The sequence below is a fragment of the Microcaecilia unicolor genome, chromosome 3 (genome assembly GCF_901765095.1).
Source record: "Microcaecilia unicolor chromosome 3, aMicUni1.1, whole genome shotgun sequence".
NCBI lineage: Eukaryota > Metazoa > Chordata > Amphibia > Gymnophiona > Siphonopidae > Microcaecilia > Microcaecilia unicolor.
The window spans coordinates 193,409,989-193,429,861 of NC_044033.1; the positions used below are offsets into that span (position 1 = coordinate 193,409,989).

Sequence of the window (19,873 nt, forward strand, 5' to 3'; positions counted from 1 at the left end):
CTTGACATCCAGAGGTGCCGGTTCAGATTCCACTGCTGCTCCTTGTGATCTTGGGCAAGTCACTTAACCCTCCATTGCTTTGGGTACAAAATTAGATTGTGAGCCTTCAAAAGGACAAGGAAGTGCCCAGTGTACCTAAATGTAACTCACCTTGAGTTATTACTGAAAAAGGTGTGAACAAGATGATTTTGGGACAAAAGAGGTCAGATCATGTTACTGCCACTTTGATAAAACTTCAGGCCCTGTTTACTAAGCCGTATTATAGGCGCATTAGTGTTTTCAACATGCATTAACCATGTATGCACCTACAATATTCCCTATAGGCGCCTACATGGTTAGCGAGTGTGCTAATTGTAGGCGCATTAAAAATGCTAAGGTGCCTTAGTAAACAGGGCCCTTCCTTGGTTGCTCAAGGCTCATATTATTTCTAAACAATCTTGTTGGGTTTATAAGATGTTTACAGGCACATATCCAGAATATTTATTTTCTTTGTTTTCTGTTCCATTGTCTCCTTCATGTGCTAGAGTTTCTAGTCTTATTTATTTTCCATCTTTTGCCAGAGTTAAATATAAAAAATCTTTATCAATTTAGTTTCCCTACCAACCAGTTTCAGCCTGGTGTTCTTTGCCTTACACTTAGGATGATCCCTTCTTATTTATTATTTAGTTATCGAAACAGACATGGGGAAGCCACAGTTTGCCCTGGCATTGGTATCATGGAATTTGGGTTTCTGCTAGGTACTTGTAACCTGGATTGGCCACTGCTGGAATCAGGATACTAGAGTAGATGGACCATTGGTCCAACCCAGTATGGTTATTCTTATTTTCTTATATTCGTAAACAGCTAAAGGCCTATTTGTTTAAAAAAATTCTTTACTAAGTCTGTATTTTGTGTAGATTTTCCTTAATTTACATTATTGAACCTATATATGGGATTTGGTGGACTATAAGCACCATTATCATTTTGTAGCAATCTCACAGCCACCAACATTAGTGAAACTGTAAAACATCTGGCTTCCCTGAAGTTTGGAGGCTCAGTACAATCACAGGCTACCTCAGGGCTTCATTACCATCTTCCTGCAACTGTCGGTCTTTTTCTGTGTTTCTCCCATCCAAAGTCCAATCCAATGGCCTTCAATAATTGAATTCCACACATCTTTGATCTCTACCATCTCCTCTGGGCACATTCCAATCATCCACCATCTTTTCCATTAAAAATAATTTTCTGCAATTTGGATTCCCAGTCTCTTGAGGTCTTCCTGAAATGTCTCACAATCTGCATGTGATTTAACCTTTGAATAATTTGGTGTCATCTGCATATTTGATTACCTGACTCAGATAATTTATAAATATGTTTAAAAAACCACCAGCCCCAGTATAGATCCCTAGGCTATGCTGCTATTTACTTTCCCTTCCATCTTTTAACCAGATCTTAAGCCAAAATAGAACACGGCATTCTATTCCATAGCTTTTTAATTTCCTCAGTTCTTGAGGTACTATGTTAAATAATTGATCTGAAAAGATGATACCGGTTTTTATTTAACAGACTAACTTCTTCATAAGAAGGGCTATCTTTTGAAAGCTCATCAAAAAATGTAGTGTTAATCCAATAAAAAAGGTATCCCTTATCTTATTTTCTTTGTCTTGTTTCATTTGTATTAAATACAGTAAGTAAATCGCCTTGAATTGCCAGTAAAAGATGCGAGTTAAGCCTAAAAAGTAATCAAGAGCCAGGATACTGGAGCCAAACTACAGTCCCCATAAATACACAGGTCCAGACGGTCACGTGAGCTGACCCGCGTGAGGCGCACGCGCAGCGGAGCTCCGCTATCTGATTGGTGCCCTTTGGCTGACGTCTGACGGGCGGAGCAGAAAACGCCTCCGTGTTCCTCGTTTCATTGGCCGGGAAGTCCACGCGCACCACTTCCGGCGAATTGCTGTGGTGACGTAGGATGATGGCTGAGCGGAAAGGGGCGCGCTGCTGCTTCCTCGCTCCCTGCCTGCTTCTGCTCTGCTTCGATGACGCTGTGGCGCGGATTCACAAGCTGCGGCTGACGGTAATTAACTGCGTCCGTTCGCACCATTACTTCCGCCTTTGCCAGGCACCGAATCACGTGCCCATGTGGGGGGGCGTGTCTAGCGCGTATCACGTGGTTCAATCTGCGCATGCGCAGAACACCGCCTATGCTCCCGACTGCGCTTGCGTTTTATTAGGGCTATACTGTACAGTAAGCACGTGTTTGCTAGGAAGGGGAATAAATGCGTGAAATGCAGGTCTCGCTATGTCCACGCTCTCCCTGATTCTCTGCGAAAGCCTTGACCATGGTGCTGAAAAGCAGCTTCTTCCCTCAGAGTCTCTGGGGAGAACCGCCAAACCTGGATTTCAGGGCCAACAATTATTCCTAGCGCTAGCGTCCTAAGTGCACTTTCTGAGCCTCTCACTGCACAAATGTGCACCACAAGCACAGGAAGCAGTAACCTGAGCGTTTGGACATTGTTGTCGAATTGCAGATAAAGAAGTGTGGCATGAATAAGTCATGTTTTATGCCAGGCCGTTTCGAGTGACCAGTGTTGTATAGCTGTTTTTGTAAAATAAAACAATGAAGCATTTTAAACTTAGGAAAACAGGCTCATAAAGCTGCATGGTTGAATATGGCGCTTTCCGTTCATATACACGCAAAACAGCATGTATACAGAGATGCTTTTCTTTTTCTTTGGGGGGGGGGGGGGTAATTTAGAGACAACGTTGAAGGGTAGTATGATAATTTGATCACCTTGGAAATACTTTTAAAACAAATCAAAGGAAATATTTTTAACACAAAGAATAATTAAGCTCTGGCACTCATTGTAGGATGATATGGAAACAGCAGTTAGTAGATCTGGGTTTAAAAAAGGTTTGGACAAGTTTTCGGAGGAAAAGTCCATAGTCTGTTTTTGGGAGGGGCATGGGGGAAGCCACTGCTTGCGCTGGAATAGCAGGGGATGTTGCTACGAATTGGTTTTCTGTCAAGTAGTTGTGACCTGGATTTGAACATTGCTGGACGCAGGATACTGAGCAAAATGGTTATTCTTATGTACTTATTGGAGGTTGGGTTTGGGGGCACAGGGACCATCTGGGGGATCATTCAGTCAAGGCAGTTTACAATATCTGAATATCCGTCTACTGCTACTGTACCTGGGAGTTGGGTGGGCAGCCCAGTAAAGGAAAGGTGCATGCCTGTGCGTTGAATGAGAAAAGTATGCTTTAAGTAAAGACTTATCTGTGGAAGAATTGTGTGATTTTGTTAAAAATTTTAAGTCTGGGGTGTTTTCGCTTCTATCTGCACGAGTGGTAAACGAGTCACCTGTAAGATAACATGTCTATGTCAAATATACCATTAGCCCCTCCAAAGAAGTTTACATTGGCTTCCTATTAACGCTCACATAATAGTCCACAGAATCATCTACAGACTTGCACCATGACGGAACTTATTGATCTACCAATAAGAAACATGACAAGAACAGCAAGAACCTACCTAACCCTTCACTACCCCAATTGCAAAGGTATAAAATACAGATTTTCACATGCTGCCAGCCTTTTGTTTATAGGCACACAGCTTTGGAACTCACTAACCAAAGACCTGAAACTCACAGAAAACTACCGACACTTCAGAAAAAAACTGAAAACACATCTTTTCAAGAAGTCTTTCCCCCCTGGATCTGCCTAATCCCACACCACGTTACATCACAAAAAATTCAGAAATGGAAAACAATAATATTAACCTCTCTCACAATATGCTAATATATCAACCTAAGCGTTTATTGTACTTCTGTATTATGTACTAGACTTCCACAAATCTAAATTTTGTAACCGCCTTTTTAAGCAATATGTAAGCCACTTTGAACCTGCCATACGGTTGGAAAATGTGGGATACAAATGCAATAAATAAACGAACATTAAATGACAGTTTTTTGTGTGAAGAGCTGAGTAGGTGCTCTGAAGGGTGAGAGTCAGTATATGTTTAAGTGCCAGTTGAGTGGATGGATGACAGGTTGGTTGGTGTAGGCAGGGTTCCTAATTACTCTATTGATTTTTGGGGAGAGGCAGATAGGAAAAAGTAACAGCATCTTTTTAAAAATGTAATTTGCACAGGCCTAAATAGAGTTTAGGATTTATTTTTTTTAGTTTGTTAAACTAGGGATTAGGTACCAGAAGAACACAAGATCAGTCCTGTGGCGTTGAAGCTTTTTGAAGCCAGCCGACATATCCCGCTATAAAAAAAATTGGACTAGGACGAAATATTGAGGTATTTGGGCTGTAGAGAGGGGAGAGAGAGAGGGCAAAGGGTAAACATACTTACGTATTTGAGATCCTGCGTCCAAGATTCTTTATGTTCTGGAAGATAGAAGGGACAACAAAAAGTCAAGTTCTTGATGAGAGCTAAATTAGCCAAATAAATGAAAAGGAAAGATGTAAAAATGTAATTTTTAAAATGTATGTACTTATCTGAAAGTTGTGATGAGCTCTTATGGTCTTGAACCCTGTAATAAAAAAATAGAAATACTGTTCCTTTTGACAATTTGAAGTGATTCAGCAATTTAAACTTTAATTACATGTGAGAGCAATAAATGTTACCCAATTTTAATGTGTAATTCCCTGGTGGGTGTCAAATTTGTCTGGGAACCCTTTGGGTCACTACTACTTAATATCAATTGCTGTTGTAATACCAGATGCTACCACAAGGGGGTTACATTATGAAAAACCAAAAAACAATCATTTTTTTGTTTTCTGTTTTGTCTCAGACATCTAAAAGCGAGGGGAGGAATAAAAAAGTATTTAAGCCAAACAGGTTTTCTATTTTCCTCCATGGACTCTCCTGCTTATTTGCCTCTATTGTAAACGGCCCCACCCCAGCTTCTTCCCTAGTGTCTCCTCTTCTACTTGTCCCAAACACTAGCACATCAATTTACACAACTCACCCAGATTCTCACCCTCCTCTCTCCCTCATAATCTGCTCGTAGTGGGTCGCTTTTCTCAGCTCGCAAGTGCTGCCTGTGTGCACTGCGCAACTCAGTCTCTTGCCGCAGGGAGGAGTCAGCGAATCTTCGCAGAGGGCAGGCAGCCAATCAGACCTCTTTGCAGGCAGCAGCCCTGCCCTGACGTGTTTCCTGTTCTGTACTTTTGAGCAGGTAAACACGTGTGTTGTGTTTGCAGATTGGGGGTGGGTTGTGCGCAATCACACACAAATAAGCGCAGCAGACAGCAGCAGCACCAAAGAGACTTGCTAACCTTGCTTATTTCCCCGCTAGCAGAAAAAAGCTAAAAAAAAAAAAAAAAGTGTGAATTAAGCAAAAAAAAAAAAAAAAAAAACCCAGCCCAAACACAGGAAATAAGTGAGGTTGGCATCCCTGTGCTCCTGCTCCTTCCTAGGAAGCTTCTCCCCCACTGGGCGGTACCACTAGAGCTTTTCTGGATTATTCCTCCCCCTTCTGTCATCCCTCCCTCTTCCTAGCGCCCTCTGCTGGGGGAACCCTTCATTTCACTGAATTTTCTTCATTTTTTTCCTTTGAAATAAGAGGGAAAGGGGGCGGAGACCTAGGGAGGTTTCTCCTTTTGCTCCAGTTTCCCCTCTTACAGCACCTACTCTGACATTAGACACAATTTCCCCATTTATGAGCACCAGATCCAGCATTGCTCCTTCCTTCGTGGGATCCATCACCATTTGTCTGAGCAGATCACTTTGAAAGGCATCCACCATCTCCCCTACTTCTGTCCGATTCTGTAGATGGAACTTTCCAGTCCAAATTCAGCAAGTTGAAATCACCAAGTAACAGCAACTTCCCCTTTCTTTCCCAGCTTTTGGACTTCTGCAACCAGATCTTTATCAAGTGCTCCGATTGTGTCGGAGGTCTGTAGACAACACCCGTATGGTGCGATATCTCCCACTGGGGCGACCCCTTCTGGCCCTAGGGATGCCGCTCCCACCACAATGACACACAAACTAAAGACAGGTCAGTAAGATGCAGGTTTCTTAATATGTCCAAACTAAACAGCATATAACAGAAACTGGGTCATTCCACATATTCCTGCATCTCTTAACTGAAATCTGCCTGACCTTGCTCACCTCACACAATCCAGGCCAGGTTTTCTTACTGGTCTTATACAGCATAGCTGTAGGCAGGACTCAATTTATAAACAATCAGTCAAGGGCCCTTTTTCCCATATCATTTACAATAAGGATTAAATCACATTCCTTTTCAGCCATTCAAATAGCTATGGGCTATTTCTTAGTAACTGACCCTTTCCCCACTGTGCTACCTTACAAACTCAGCGTTAGACACCAACTCTTTTCACCCTTTAAGTTAGCTACAGGGTTTGGCTTTTCCTCTAGCCCTTCCCCCATTTTGTTACCACATAACCAGAACACCATTCTTTCATCACTTGAACTAGCTACGGGGTTTCTGCTTTTCCACTATGGTATTCTCTGTGCCCATGTCCCCAGAAACTTCCATACAACTTCAGATGCCTCTACTTTCACCACATCACTCAGGAGAGCAAACCCATTGGAGGGCTTCCCCCTCTTTGCCTCTCTCTAGACTGGAGCTCCTTTGGCAACAGAGCGTTATCAACCCAGGGGTTCCCTCTCCCACTCCAGCACAACCTTGCCCTGTTCTCTAACCCTAAAGTACCCTCTCCTGGAGCCTCTCTAGAACCCTGGGTTGCTGCTCTTCCCCCTCCTTGGGTGTGTCCTTCTCTCAAACCTAAAACCTTCCTTTTAAATTCCCCTTTCACATTCCAGGAAGGCACTTCCAGCCCTGCTGGAAGCCTGATGAGTCAGCAGCTTCCCCCCCCCCTCCCCCCGTGCCTGAGCACAGGCCTCTTGGCTTCTGGGAATTGTAGTCAAACCCTTTTTAAAAGGGACCAAGGACAAAAAGAGCTGAACATGGATTTTTCCTGTTTTGTCCACTTTTGACCGCTTGCACAGCAGCCTTCAGTCTTCATAGCACAGTGGATAGAGGTTATGTCTTCTCTTTACAAGGCAATCCATATTGCTTCTTCCTTTCCCCAGATTCCCTGCATTTCCGACATACAGAGCTGCTCCTCCGCCTTTTCGACCATCTCTAGCCTTCCTAAACAGATTATAGCCTGGTATGTTTGCGTCCCATTCATGGGAATCATTGAACCATGTCTCCTTGATAGCGACACATCTAAATCTGCCTCTATTATCAGGGCTTGCAGATCATCAACTTTGTTGCTTAGACTGCGAGCGTTTGCGGTCATTGCTTTGCAGCTACATTTCAGTGGCAGTCTCATTTTTGTTTAGTCTCATCTACTGTGGTATTGCTAAGAGAACATGAATGATGTGTATGGTTTGTGATCACTCACAGATGTGGATACAGTGGCTTGGGTCAGTGGCGTAGCTATGGGGGGGGCCTGGGCCCCCCCCCCAAAATTAGCTCTGGGCCCCTGAAGCATTTGTCCAGTGCTGGTCTCCGCCACATTGCCTGCCCTGCTCTTCCCCTCACATCGCAGTATGCTCATTTTAGTGAAACTGAGCATTTGCAACACTTCACTCATTCCCAATTTAATTAAAATGAGATGCGGGACGAGAGGGGAAGAGACAGCAGGGCAGGCAATGCGGCGGAGACCAGCGCTGGACAAACGTTTAAGCTGGTGGGGGTTGGGGACACCCACCAACCAAGTTATGTGTGGCGGAGACGGCGGTGCTTCAGCTGGTGGGGTTGGGGGGACCCCCCCCCCCCCGCCAGCCGAGGTATTTGCAGCGGCGAAGGTGGGTGGATTACGGCGGCAGTGGTGGCGGTGGGGAGGCGGACTAAAATGTGCCCCCCACCCACTTTGGGCTCTGGCCCCCTCCCACCTCAAGGTCTGGCAACGCCCCTGGCTTTATACATGAACGATGTTTACAGTTTGTGAGCGTTCACATATACAGGTACATGTGCGTTCGAGTATACGTGAATAATGTGTACAGATTGTGAGCGCACTCAATGTGGGTATGTGTGCACTCTAGAGTACATGAGCGATGTTGTGAGCGCTCTCAGATGTGGGTATGTGTGTGCTTGGGTATACGTGAACGATGAATATGGTTTGTGAGCGCTCTCAGATGTGGGTACGTGTGTGTTCGGGTATACGTGAACGATGAATACGGTTTGTGAGCACTCTCAGATGTGGGTACATGTGTGCACATATAGTTTCTGGTGTGTTTGTGTCCTCGTGTGCTCACAAACACTGGCAGAGCCTGTTAGTGCCTCTATATTTTATGACTCCTCTCGCTCTTCAGGCAATTTATTAGGAGAGCAGAGTCCGAACTTAAGGCTAGTTGGTTGTGTGGTTAAGTAATGGCTAAACCTGATGATCTTGTGTGGTTCCTGCTCCTAGTTAGATCAGGTTCTTACCTGGTTAACATCTGTTTGTGAACTGCACTGAACCACTTGGCTGCAATTTCTAGTATAGAAGCTACAGCAGGGCATCAACAGCGTAGGCGACAGGATCCCAAGATGATATTTGAAGGACAGGCACTAATTGTTCCGAGGTGGCTTTTTTTTCAGAGTGAGACACGCTCATACGTTCACATCACCAGTTTTGGATTTTACACTAATGGAACCCTGGAGGTTGATGTCTCTCTGCAGCAGAAGGAATTTTCCAGCACCAAATCAGAAGAGCTTCCGGTAAGTGCAGGAAACCGTGTCTCATATGGAGTTTGTACCTGCTGAGCATCTCATTGTCTTTCCTTTTTCCCAATCCTAAAACTGCCCAGAGCAGTACAGAGTGAAAATAAAAGTTAAGAACAGCAGCGATAACAAATGCCATTTACTATCTCAATAAGTAGGATCAGACACCCAAGCAACCACATTGTGATAATGTTAGATTTTACTAGCCATTGAGGCATATTTTCAAAGCACTTTGGGAGGCTAAGTTCCATAGGTTTCTATGGAACTTTGGGAGGCTAAGTGCTTTGAAAATGAGCCTCATTGTGCGCCAGCCTCGCTTTCTGCTCCCTCTCTGATCACGACCTCGAGACACTCTGAGGAATCTCTGCACAACCTGTAACTATCTCTGCCACGTCCTTTTGGAGCGCTGTGTCACGTCGGCCAGCCGGGGAAATGATGTAAGGTGTACAAGCCACAGAGAGATCCGGCCTGTAAGTATTTTAAGCGCTGCTTAGCTCCTCTATTACTGGAGGAATAGATGCCTTAATGGTTATAGTACCAGGCCGACAACCAGGGGAGCCCAGTTCAAATCCCACCACCGTGCCTTGAGATCTTGGTCCAGTCTCTAAACCCTCCTTTGCCTCAGGTACAAACTAAGATCCCTTTTACAGAAGTGCGTTAGCATTTTTAGCGTGTGCTAACCTTGTAGGTGCTCATAGGAATATTACGGGCGTCTACACGGTTTGTGTTCAGTCCTTTGCAAAAGAACTCCCTCAGATTATAAGTCCTTCAGGGACAGGGTAATGTCTAGTGTATCTGAATGTAATTCACCTTGAGCTATCAGTGAAAAACTAAAAAAAAATTCTGAGCTGCCCATCCACCAAAATACAGGCTACGGTCTTCTCAATCTCAGCTCTTGCCATGTGACATCCAGCACGTGTGGGTTTTAAAGGTTTGAAATTTCTATTTTTATTTTCTGTTGTACTGCTTTGCATTTTAATCTGCTCTGTACAAGTTGAAATTAAATGTGAATTCAAATTAGGTAAGTAACTGCAGTTCACAGACCTTTAATATCGCCTCAAACATTCCTGTCTCTTTGTGGTTGTCTTGTCGCTGTAAGTTGATAAGTAAACCAGGGCAACTTCTCTCTTGCTTCTAGCATTTGCTGCTTTCCTGATTTCTCTCTGCTGCTCTTCATCCTCAGTCTCAGGAAAACACTAATTCCCCTAATGCTTCTTTCTTACAGATTGGGTTCACGTTGTCCAGATCAAAGGTCGGCGAGATTCTCTCTTCTGTGGTGAGTTGTCTACATTTACACCCGATTAGGATGCAGGTTTTTTTCTTCTGCTTTTTGGTGCACTTGGCCTGCTCTCTTCCTTCATATTCTTGCCATGCCACTCCACTCCTATCCTAGCTGAGATAATATTTAACCATCTCTCTGACCTCACGTGCAACTTTCTTCAAATCAGGCACCTTACTTTCTAATTCTTCCTACTCTCTTACTCATCTATATGTTACAACTTTGCCTTACCCCTCACTACCAATTATAATGTTCTAGTACATATTGTGTTGTCATTGCAAGTAGTATACCATGCCATACTTTGTATTGTTGTTCGAATATTTTTACTGCTCTAATTGCCTACTGCTCATGTTTGATCTATTCTTACTGTACACCGCCTTGAGTGAATTCCTTCAAAAAGGCGGTAAATAAATCCTAATAAATAAATAAATGCCCAGAACCAATTACTGAAGTGCCCTCCCTTGGCTCCAGTTCAGAGCAGGTTGAACTTCCCTGTGAGCAACTATTTCAGCTGCTGGCCCCCATGAGACAGAAAGTAAATGCAGGATGCAGACACACACTAACCCCTGACCAGCTTCCTCTCTAAGACAGACAAATCTACAGTGTCAAGATCAAATTTCTTGAGCAGTCCCCAAATCCATACATTGCCACTGCTACTGCCTGTATTCCTAGTTGCATGGTCTATCAAAGCTGAGTGCAGGAAGGAAGACCCTCCTTGTGGGTATCAGGTTCCAGGGTTACCCTTCTTATTTCTCTGAACTGTCAGTTTTCCTTTTTAGCAGGGACCGGACACTAATACGTGTGTACTGGACAAGAATGAGACAGACTCGGTGACCTTCATCATGGATGTTGAAAATAAAACGTGAGTATTGACACGGCTAACAGAGGAGAAAGTTGCATCTCCAGAAGTTGTACTAGGCTCTGTCCAGATCTGTATAAGTGGCACGGCCCTGGAGTATGTGGCTGCAGTGAGCATCTTGTAACGGGGAAGGCCTCCTGCCTACATTAGATACGATAAGCCACCCCTACCCCTCCTGAAGCCCAGGCGACCCTGTATGAAACGGGAACATGGTAAGTTAGGGCAGAAAAGTACCACAGTTCCTTTATTGACCTTCTTTTCTTTCTTACAAATTTCTTTGCAATCATGTGCCCTCAGGCAATGAAGGAATCTCCCAGCAAAACGCTCAGGAGTAATGGAGATGGTGAGGGGGGAGGGAGGAAGTAAGAGAGAAGCTATCATTTTATATAAGGCATTAATTTATTAGCAGGGAGTAGCTGCAGTTTTGCCATTTGATGGTGGATAATAAAGATCTTTGTTTCACAGGGTCAAGATTTGGCAGTTTGGTGCCCTGGAAAAACTGCGCATTTCTTCCAAGGTCTTTGCTAAGCTGCAGCAGGAGAAACTGGACCCAAAATCACAGAGTGATGGGAAATCTCCCATCACAAACCAGAAAGGCGGTATGTGAAAGTATATTGTGTGTGTAAAATGCATTCATGTGTGTGATGCATGTGTGTGTGTGTATTCATGTGCCTGTGGAATTCTTGGAGGACTCCAGGCTCCCTTCGCATTTTAAATAAAATACTTCATGGATCTTTCTGGTACAGAAACAAAGGGAACAACTCCAAAGCTATCAGCGGGAAAGAATGTGAAGACTAGATCTGCAAAAGACAGTGCACCGGTAGGAAAGCGATGGTATTTGGGATAAGAGGGCAGGTAGATGGTAGGATGTTCTAATGCAAGATCTGATTGTGATTGGGATGGGGGTCTTACAGGTATCAAAACCAAGTCCCACTCTGGATGCAGAGCGGAAAATCGAGAAGCTGACCCTGGAACTTGTAAACACAACGTACTCGTTCAGCGTAAGTTCTCACCGCGGTGTTAATCAGTCATTCTTCTTTCCTTCTCACTATCTGAACCACTCAACCTCTTTCCTTTCCCCTTTCACAGTTCCACATAGCGATCGGCTCAAAAGAAGACGGTCTGTATAGCCTGAACTTCTACAACTGTTACAACATGAAAGGCAGAAAGCACAGCATGTATAACCTGACTGTGAGTTCCTCTTGGAAGCGTCAGGGGGGCGGACTGTGGCCTATTCAAATCCTGCTTGTACCTGACCGCCTTTGTGACCTTATTGCCTTGGGGTGGGGGGGGGGGGGATTCCTTGTACGTATATGTAATCGTTTTAAGTTGCCTTGGCTAAAACTTTACGATGGCAAGTAATTTATTTATTTAAAAAAACAACTTCAGTTCCGCACAATCTTAGAGTTCTAAGCAAATCACAAATTTCACATAATATAACATTTACAAAGTAGAATTCATCACATAACATACATAAAAATACCTCAAAAGAGATCAGCTGGTAAAAGTACAATCAAATAAATCTGCATCAACCCTTTCACATTCCTGCAAGAAAAACAACATTTTTAATTTGTTTAAAACTGTTTCAAACCCTGTATTTTTCTCAGCCTCAAGGGCAGCAAATTCCATAATGATGGAGTCACAGTACAAAAAAATTGAACTATGATATTCATTTGACTTTATCAACAGATCACAAAATATAGGTTAATATTTAAACCCTGCAGTCCTGCTATCCGTAAAGTGATGCTCAGTGTACACGGGGTACTGTTACACTGGTCAGTTACACAACCCCCCCCCCCCCCATTCCCCCCACAAACAAGACGGATACTGTTACACTGCTCAGTTATTTATATAAGGGACAATATGCAAATACGGGATTAACTAAAATTTACAGGTGCTCTTCCTGCATAAACCTAATCGCAGCCTTATAGAATTCCACCCACCCCACCCCAGTGCCACTGAAAATTCATGCATAAGGACGGCTTTTATCCGTGTGGAGGTCAGTTCTGAAACATGGTATCTTGTGGGGGCTTTTTTTTGAATAAAAGAATGCAGACATCAATAATCCTTTATAGGATTCCAACATAACGAGGTGTATTTAACATGCCTAAAATTTAGATGTCATCCCTTATGTTCCAGCCTAAGTGTGGCAGGAATGTGTGTAACTCACAGTATTCTCTATCTTATATCGTAAATGGGAGCCCCCCCCCCCAATTTCTCTAGCACTGGTTGGTGTAAAACAGGGGCTGTCTCTCATTTCTCTATCATTGATTTAGTGTACGCAGAAGTAGCACTATGTACACATTGTATCTGTGGTAGGCCACATCTTGCTTCCTGTACAGGAGTCTCACGTTACCTCTTTCTCTTTTGTGTAGGTCGGAATTGTAGAGAAGAACCCAGAGGGTTACCTTTCTGCAGCCGAGCTCCCTCTTATCAAACTCTACCTGGTCGCCTCTGGGTGTTTCTTTATCGCAGCCGTAGTCTGGATGATCATTCTTCTGAAACATAAGTAAAAGCCTTTAACCGTTTGCTCCTTCACCCTGACTTCTCTGGGCTTGTACAGGTTCTCTCAGCTGGTTGTATTATCTGTAGGACTGAGTGGTTTTGGAGGTGTTGCTGGGGGATGCAGAGCAGGTGTTAGGAAACCGTAGGAAATGCAAGGACCGAGTGAGCCTGGTAGTGAAGAAGAATAGACTGGGCCTCCAAGACACAAGCAGCAGAGAGATCTAGTGAGGGCAGAAGGACTTTCCCTACCCAGGATTCAGACGAGTAAAATCAGTGAGTGCTAGTGAGGTCTGTTCTGTACTGTAGTGCTGTCGAAAGCCAGTTTGCTTTGGACGAAGGGGCATTAAATCCGTCCAAAAATCAAGTCATTTGTGTGGAGACTATCTTTTCAGTCAGTTTTTAAAAGAAGGTAAATTAGAAACAGGCAATAGTTTGATGGGTTCAGGGTGTCAGCACTGTGGCCAATTTCCGTCAGGCTGGGAACGTTCCATTCTCTGTGCAGGAAGGGAACATGGTAACATAGTAAATGACAAAAGACCTGAACAGTCCATCCAGTCTGCCCAAGATAAACTCATTTTACATGGTATGTGATACTCTATACCCGAGTTTGATTTGTCCCTTCCTTTTTCAGGGCACAGACCGTAGAAGTCTGCCCAGCACTGTTCTTGTACTAACTTCTGAAGCTAACGTCGAAACCCCTTAAAATTTACACTCCAGCCCCTCCATATCTATTCAGTCACGATCAGGGCGTAGACCGTAGAAGTCTGCCCAGCACCGTTTTGCTTCCCAATTACCGGCGTTGCCACCCAATCTCTGCTAAGATTCTGCAGAACCATTCCTTCTAAACAGGATTCCTTTGTGTTTAATTCCACATATGTTTGAATTCCATTACTGTTTTCATCTCCACCACCTCCCGCGGGAGGGCATTCCACATACCCACCACCCTCTCCGTGAAGAAATACTTCCTGACATTAATCCCGAGTCTGCCCCCCTTCAACCTTAATTCATGTCCTCTAGTTCTACCACCTTCCCATCTCCGAAAAATGGTTTGTTTGTGGAATAACCCCTTTCAAATATTTGAACGTCTGTAGAAGGTTCAGAGAACCGGTTAAAGAGATGTGTAGGGAGGTGATCAGTTGGGGAAGTGGACGATTGCAGGATCGCTATCATTTTAGAGACGTCCAATAACAATGGGAGTTTGAAAGTGTGAAATTCCCAGGGCAATAGCAGAAGTAGAGATGGTAATAGTGGTAGAAGGTGTGTGGGAGAGGATCGGCCCATGCGCTTATGGGCTGGACTGGATATGGTGAAAAAGAGGTGGCCTGTAGAGAAGCACACAGGGAAGTGATCTTAGAAATAAATCCTGATGCAAGATCATCCACCGAGGGGGAAGAGAGGAAGAGGAGGTCCGTCTTCTGAGCAATTTAAGAAGTCTACCAGAGCCGGGATCTCTTTGAAGACATGTGGTATAACGTTAGCATCATTGATAGATTTCTGGTATGGACAAGTGAGTTCCCTATATCAGGGGTAGGCAACTCCGGTCCTCGAGAGCCGCAGGCAGGTCAGGTTTTCAGGATATCCACAATGAATATGCAGGAGATAGATTTGCAAGCACTGCCTCTATGGTATGCAAATCTATCTCCTGCATATTCATTGTGGATATCCTGAAAACCTGACCTGCCTGCGGCTCTCGAAGACCGGAGTTGCCTACCCCGCCCTATATGCCTACAAGTGTTCAGTAGAATGTGAATTGTGATCTTTATTCCGCTTGACGCAGCTGCCTATTCGTAAGCTGAGGATGGTACTAGGGATGTCAGCACTTAGTGGATGGTTTGCGAACTGTGGAAGGGGCAGCTTGGTTAAATCCAGAAAGGAATGGAGGGCAGATACCTGTTGTGTCAGAGGTAAGGTATCAGTCATTGGGCATTTGGGGGAGAGGGAGGAGCTATATTTGAAATAGAAGAAGGGCGAGTCAAAGAAGTGTAGAAGGTAACGGTTAGACCAGGGGGCTGGAAGAGTCTTAAATGTTTGAAATCAGTTCGGTATATATAGAAGTGGTAATTAGTAAGTCAAGTACTTGCCCAGCTTTGTGGGTAGGAGTGGTAACAAGCTGAAAAGATCCGGGTCACAGTGGCGTAGGAAGGAGGGGGGCGGTGGGGTGGTCCGCCCCGGGTGCACGCCGCTGGGGGGGGGGGGGGGGGAGTGTCGGCTCCCCTGGTTCCCTGCTCCCTCTGCCTCGGAACAGGTTACTTCCTGTTCCGGGGCAGAGAGAGCAGGGAACCAGCGGAGCCGACGCAGCTCCCAGCGACGTGCAGTCAGGGCAGATCGGCCCTCCCGCCTGCTCCCCGCTTTCCTATGCTAGTAAGAATACGCTCTGGGGGGGGGGTGCGCAGCGGCGACCCACCCCAGGTGTCAGCCGCCCTCGCTACGGCACTGCCGGGTCATGAAGGAAAGATGTAAAATCCTGTGTAGAAAGGTTTGGTGATCAGAGGTGTGAATATTAAAGTCCCTTAATAGTATTGGGATGGAGGATGAGGGTATGCAAGGGAAAATAAGACCAAAAAGCGTCTGAAGTGACGTGGGTAACAGGAGGCAGATTGAAAGGAAGAACAGAGAGAGAGCCAGGCAGAGAAAAAGATACTTCTACAGCTTAGAGGAGAAAGTTTGGGTAGACTACAGTGATAGTGCTGAGGAGTAAATTACAGCAAGGCCACCATCCTAGAAAGAAAGTGGAAGTCAGGAGGACAGATTTGGTGTAGATAAGACAGGTCAGTCGGTTAGCCAGGTCTCAGTAAGGCATAGTAAATCCAAAGGCAAGTTGGAAAACGGATCAGTAAAGGACAGTGGTTCACTATTAGGTCAGGGGCAAGATTTGGGAAAATGGTGGAGATGGGTGATGGCCCCATTGCAGGGGGATTTGCACCACAAGTAAAACCCAAGATGAAAGCCAGGAAAGAAAAATCACGGGTGTACAAAGGAGCACAACATGCTTTTTGCCATGCGCCTTTCTCATGTGTCACTCAGAAACAGACGTCAGACTTTTAACATCAAAGCTACTGATGTCATCTCCAGGGCGGTTCAAGGGACTGAGAACAGAGACGGCTTTGAGGTATGTCAAGGATTAACTAATCTATGAGCATGAAGCATTTTCCAGCAGGGTAAGGGATCACTATATTGGGGGGGGGGGGGCTGGAACTGAGCTTTATCGTTCAGATATATGGAACAGTGGAGGCCAGAAGACTAAGAGAATTTAGAAATGTGTGTGATAAGAACAGAGACAGAATAGCATTCTGTAATGTAGTATCAGAAAGGAAATCTCTCAGGGTCTTTATGAGAAGATAATGCTCTGTGGTGTAATATTAGACAGCAAAGCTTTGTGTCTTTATCTCCAACTCACTGTTTGGGGTTTTTTTCTCTTCTCTCTCCAGGCACAGTGTCTTTAAGATTCACTGGTTAATGGCTGCTCTCACTTTCACCAAAGGCTTTGCGCTTCTATTTCACAGTGTAAGTAAAGTTCTTCCACCTCTGTCCCCTTCGGCTGGGTTAGACGTTGTGCACCTCCCCTCATCTCTTTTCCATGACAGGCTGGGCAGAGTTACACTTACCTCAAAAGTGCTGTGAGATTTCCTCCATCTGCAGCAAAGTCTGTATTTACCCTTTACCTACCTCTTCCCCTTCCATGCACAGAGCAGAAGAAATTTATCTTGTAAGAAGAGAGGGGCAGTTTGTGACTGAGCAGAACCGAGATCCACTGAGGTGCTGTAGAAAGAGAAAACACTTGATGCTCACAGGCAGCATTTGGATCCTAGCCCCTTACCTCGTGGGTGTTTCTGCTGTCATGTCACTGCCTGTACCCTCATCTTCCCCACACAACACTTTTGCATTTTTACGATTGACTGAACAGTAGAAGTATCAGAATTTTGTTATTTTCTCTCTCTAGGTCAACTATTATGTGATCAATACCAAGGGACAACCGATTGAAAGCTTAGCTGTGATGTATTATATCACACACATGTAAGTAAAAACAATTTACCTCAAAGTATGTGAAGTGCAGAAGATCAGGAAGAGCAGGTTCATTCCCTGATTCTGCCAGCAGGAGGTACTGTAGGGAATGGTGCAGGAGAGCCAGATGCAGGGAGCGCTCTTGTAATCCTAGTCTCTCCCAGCAGGTGGTGCTGTAGGGAATGATGCAGTAATATTGGCAGGGGGAGAGCTCCCAGCAATAGTGCAGGAGCTTTGCTCAGGATATATAGGGGGAATATGGAGATTAACACTCACATTTTGTTGCTCACAGATTGAAAGGCGCTCTGCTGTTTATCACGATATTGCTGATTGGATCAGGATGGGCGTTCATCAAATATATTCTGTCAGACAAAGAAAAAAAGATTTTCATGATTGTTCTCCCACTGCAGGTAAAGGAAAAGCAGGGCTAAGGGATAATTTGTGTGCACTGAGTAATTTGAGAGACGGGCTGAGAGACAGATATTGTGTGTACGTGTGTGTGGATATGTATATATACACATTGACTGAATGATGGATACAGTTTTTGTGTATGTATATATTGGCTGAGGGATGGATTCATTCAATTCCAAGATGGCGGACTGAAGAGGGTCGCTCATGACACAGCTCTGCTCAACTCCCACACATTCCGGAACAGAGCGGGGCGGGGAGATGACCATGAGCAGAGATCAAGCCGTCGGACCGTGGTAACCTCCGTACCGCAACCACAATCGGGATGGGCCGTTATCCAACTGGACGAGGAAAGATGCCAGGACATTTTCTGCTGGCGACGGACCACACAGGTTGACCTGCTGGCGCAGACCAAAGTCCCGAACGGGTCCTCTTCTCCCCCACATTACATCCCGGACTGCTGCGCGGCAACTGAGCTAGACAAGGGGAGATGCTGGGTCATCCTCAGGCTGGAACAGACCAAAACCCCCAACAGAGATTCGGCTCCTCCACCTTGCATCCCAGACCACTGCACACCAACAGAGCTAGGCGAGGTGAGATGTCAGAGCATTCTCCGGGCTGGAGATGGAACACATGGACTGAACCATGGGATCAATGCGAGATACTAGTGCAAACCTGAACTCCCCCGGCAACTGCCCGTAGGGTCAGGGAGTGAAACAACCAGCCTGCGACCACCCCCCCCCCCCCCCCCCCCCAGATAGGACAAGCAGAGAGTCTTAGCTAGATAAAGAAGAACGCTGGAGCTCCCGTGCCAGAGTCGGACCGTGCAAGTATTTTCACTGGAGCGGATCGGCACCCGGTGAGTGAGGGGGCACCGTCCTGACAGGGAACCAAAGGCACAAGCACTGAGAAAGGAGAAAAGCCAAATCAAAACAACTCCCACCTTTACATCTACATAACACAGACCCTCTCCTTATAAACACCCAACCGAACCACCCACAACCATCATAAAAGAAACAATGGACAGTCAGAGAACCAACACTTGCCACAACGCAAAAATGGCCAATATAAGGATATGGATCTGGTACTACCTGATAATTTTATGGACAGCTGGGCTACAAATCATCGTTCTAGACGAGTGGAACAGAATCACGATAATTACGCCAGCCAGAAGAGAAGCGACTCATCAACCAGAAGAACTGAGCCATAGACCACAAAATAAAACAGAGTACAAAATGCCAACCTACTGCAGGACAACAAAATCCGGAAAGTCCACAACACACAGTCAACTGAGAGTCGTACAATACACCAGAATGAAAAGAGTCACCTACGCCCCTGTTCAAATAGGATACATAAATGCCAGATCAGCAGTAAACAAGGTAACCACTACCAGAGATTGGATTGAGTAGGACCTACTATTCATAATGGAAACATGGCTGCATCACAAAGATGACCCAGCAATCCGAGACATATGCCCACAAGAATATAAAATCACACACACCAAGAGAACCAAAAAGGAGGAGGAGTTGCACTAATATACATACATACTGCAGCGGGATATGTTTATCCTAGCTGAGATAATATTTAACCATCTCTCTGACCTCACGTGCAACTTTCTTCAAATGAATCACCTTACTTTCTAATTCTTCCTACTTTCTTACTCATCTATATGTTACAACTTTGCCTTACCCTTCACTACCAATTACAATGTTCTAGTACATATTGTCTTGTCATTGCAAGTAGTATACCATGCCATACTTTGTATTGTTGTTCGAATATTTTTACTCTCCCCTCAGCCGTCTCTTCTCCAAGCTGAAAAGCCCTAGCCTTCTCAGCCTCTCTTCATAGGAAAGTCGTCCCATCCCCACTATCATTTTCGTCGCCCTTCGCTGTACCTTTTCCAATTCTACTATATCTTTTTTGAGATACGGAGACCAGTACTGAACACAATACTCCAGGTGCGGTCGCACCATGGAGCGATACAACGGCATTATAACATCCGCACACCTGGACTCCATACCCTTCCTAATAACACCCAACATTCTATTCGCTTTCCTAGCCGCAGCAGCACACTGAGCAGAAGGTTTCAGCGTATCATCGACGACGACACCCAGATCCCTTTCTTGATCCGTAACTCCTAACGCGGAACCT

General features: G+C 45.0%; 1 protein-coding gene across 2 annotated transcripts in view; it reads left to right on the forward strand.

Annotated features, from left to right (window-relative positions):
- Nucleotides 1-1,781: 1,781 nt before the first annotated feature.
- The window catches only part of GPR108 (G protein-coupled receptor 108), a 28,767-nt gene continuing 10,675 nt past the window's right edge, over nt 1,782-19,873 (forward strand). Inside the window, exons 1-12 of one of the 2 annotated variants that reach the window (XM_030196878.1) lie at nt 1,782-2,056; nt 8,547-8,666; nt 9,895-9,945; nt 10,731-10,810; nt 11,273-11,406; nt 11,554-11,627; nt 11,722-11,808; nt 11,897-11,998; nt 13,183-13,316; nt 16,741-16,816; nt 17,253-17,326; nt 17,607-17,724. In XM_030196878.1, the coding sequence (XP_030052738.1) occupies nt 1,952-2,056; nt 8,547-8,666; nt 9,895-9,945; nt 10,731-10,810; nt 11,273-11,406; nt 11,554-11,627; nt 11,722-11,808; nt 11,897-11,998; nt 13,183-13,316; nt 16,741-16,816; nt 17,253-17,326; nt 17,607-17,724 (1,155 nt within the window). In that variant the 5' untranslated portion in view covers nt 1,782-1,951. Of the gene's footprint in view, nt 2,057-8,546; nt 8,667-9,894; nt 9,946-10,727; nt 10,811-11,272; nt 11,407-11,553; nt 11,628-11,721; nt 11,809-11,896; nt 11,999-13,182; nt 13,317-16,740; nt 16,817-17,252; nt 17,327-17,606; nt 17,725-19,873 lie in introns of both variants that reach the window. The other variant, XM_030196877.1, reaches the window with a different exon arrangement.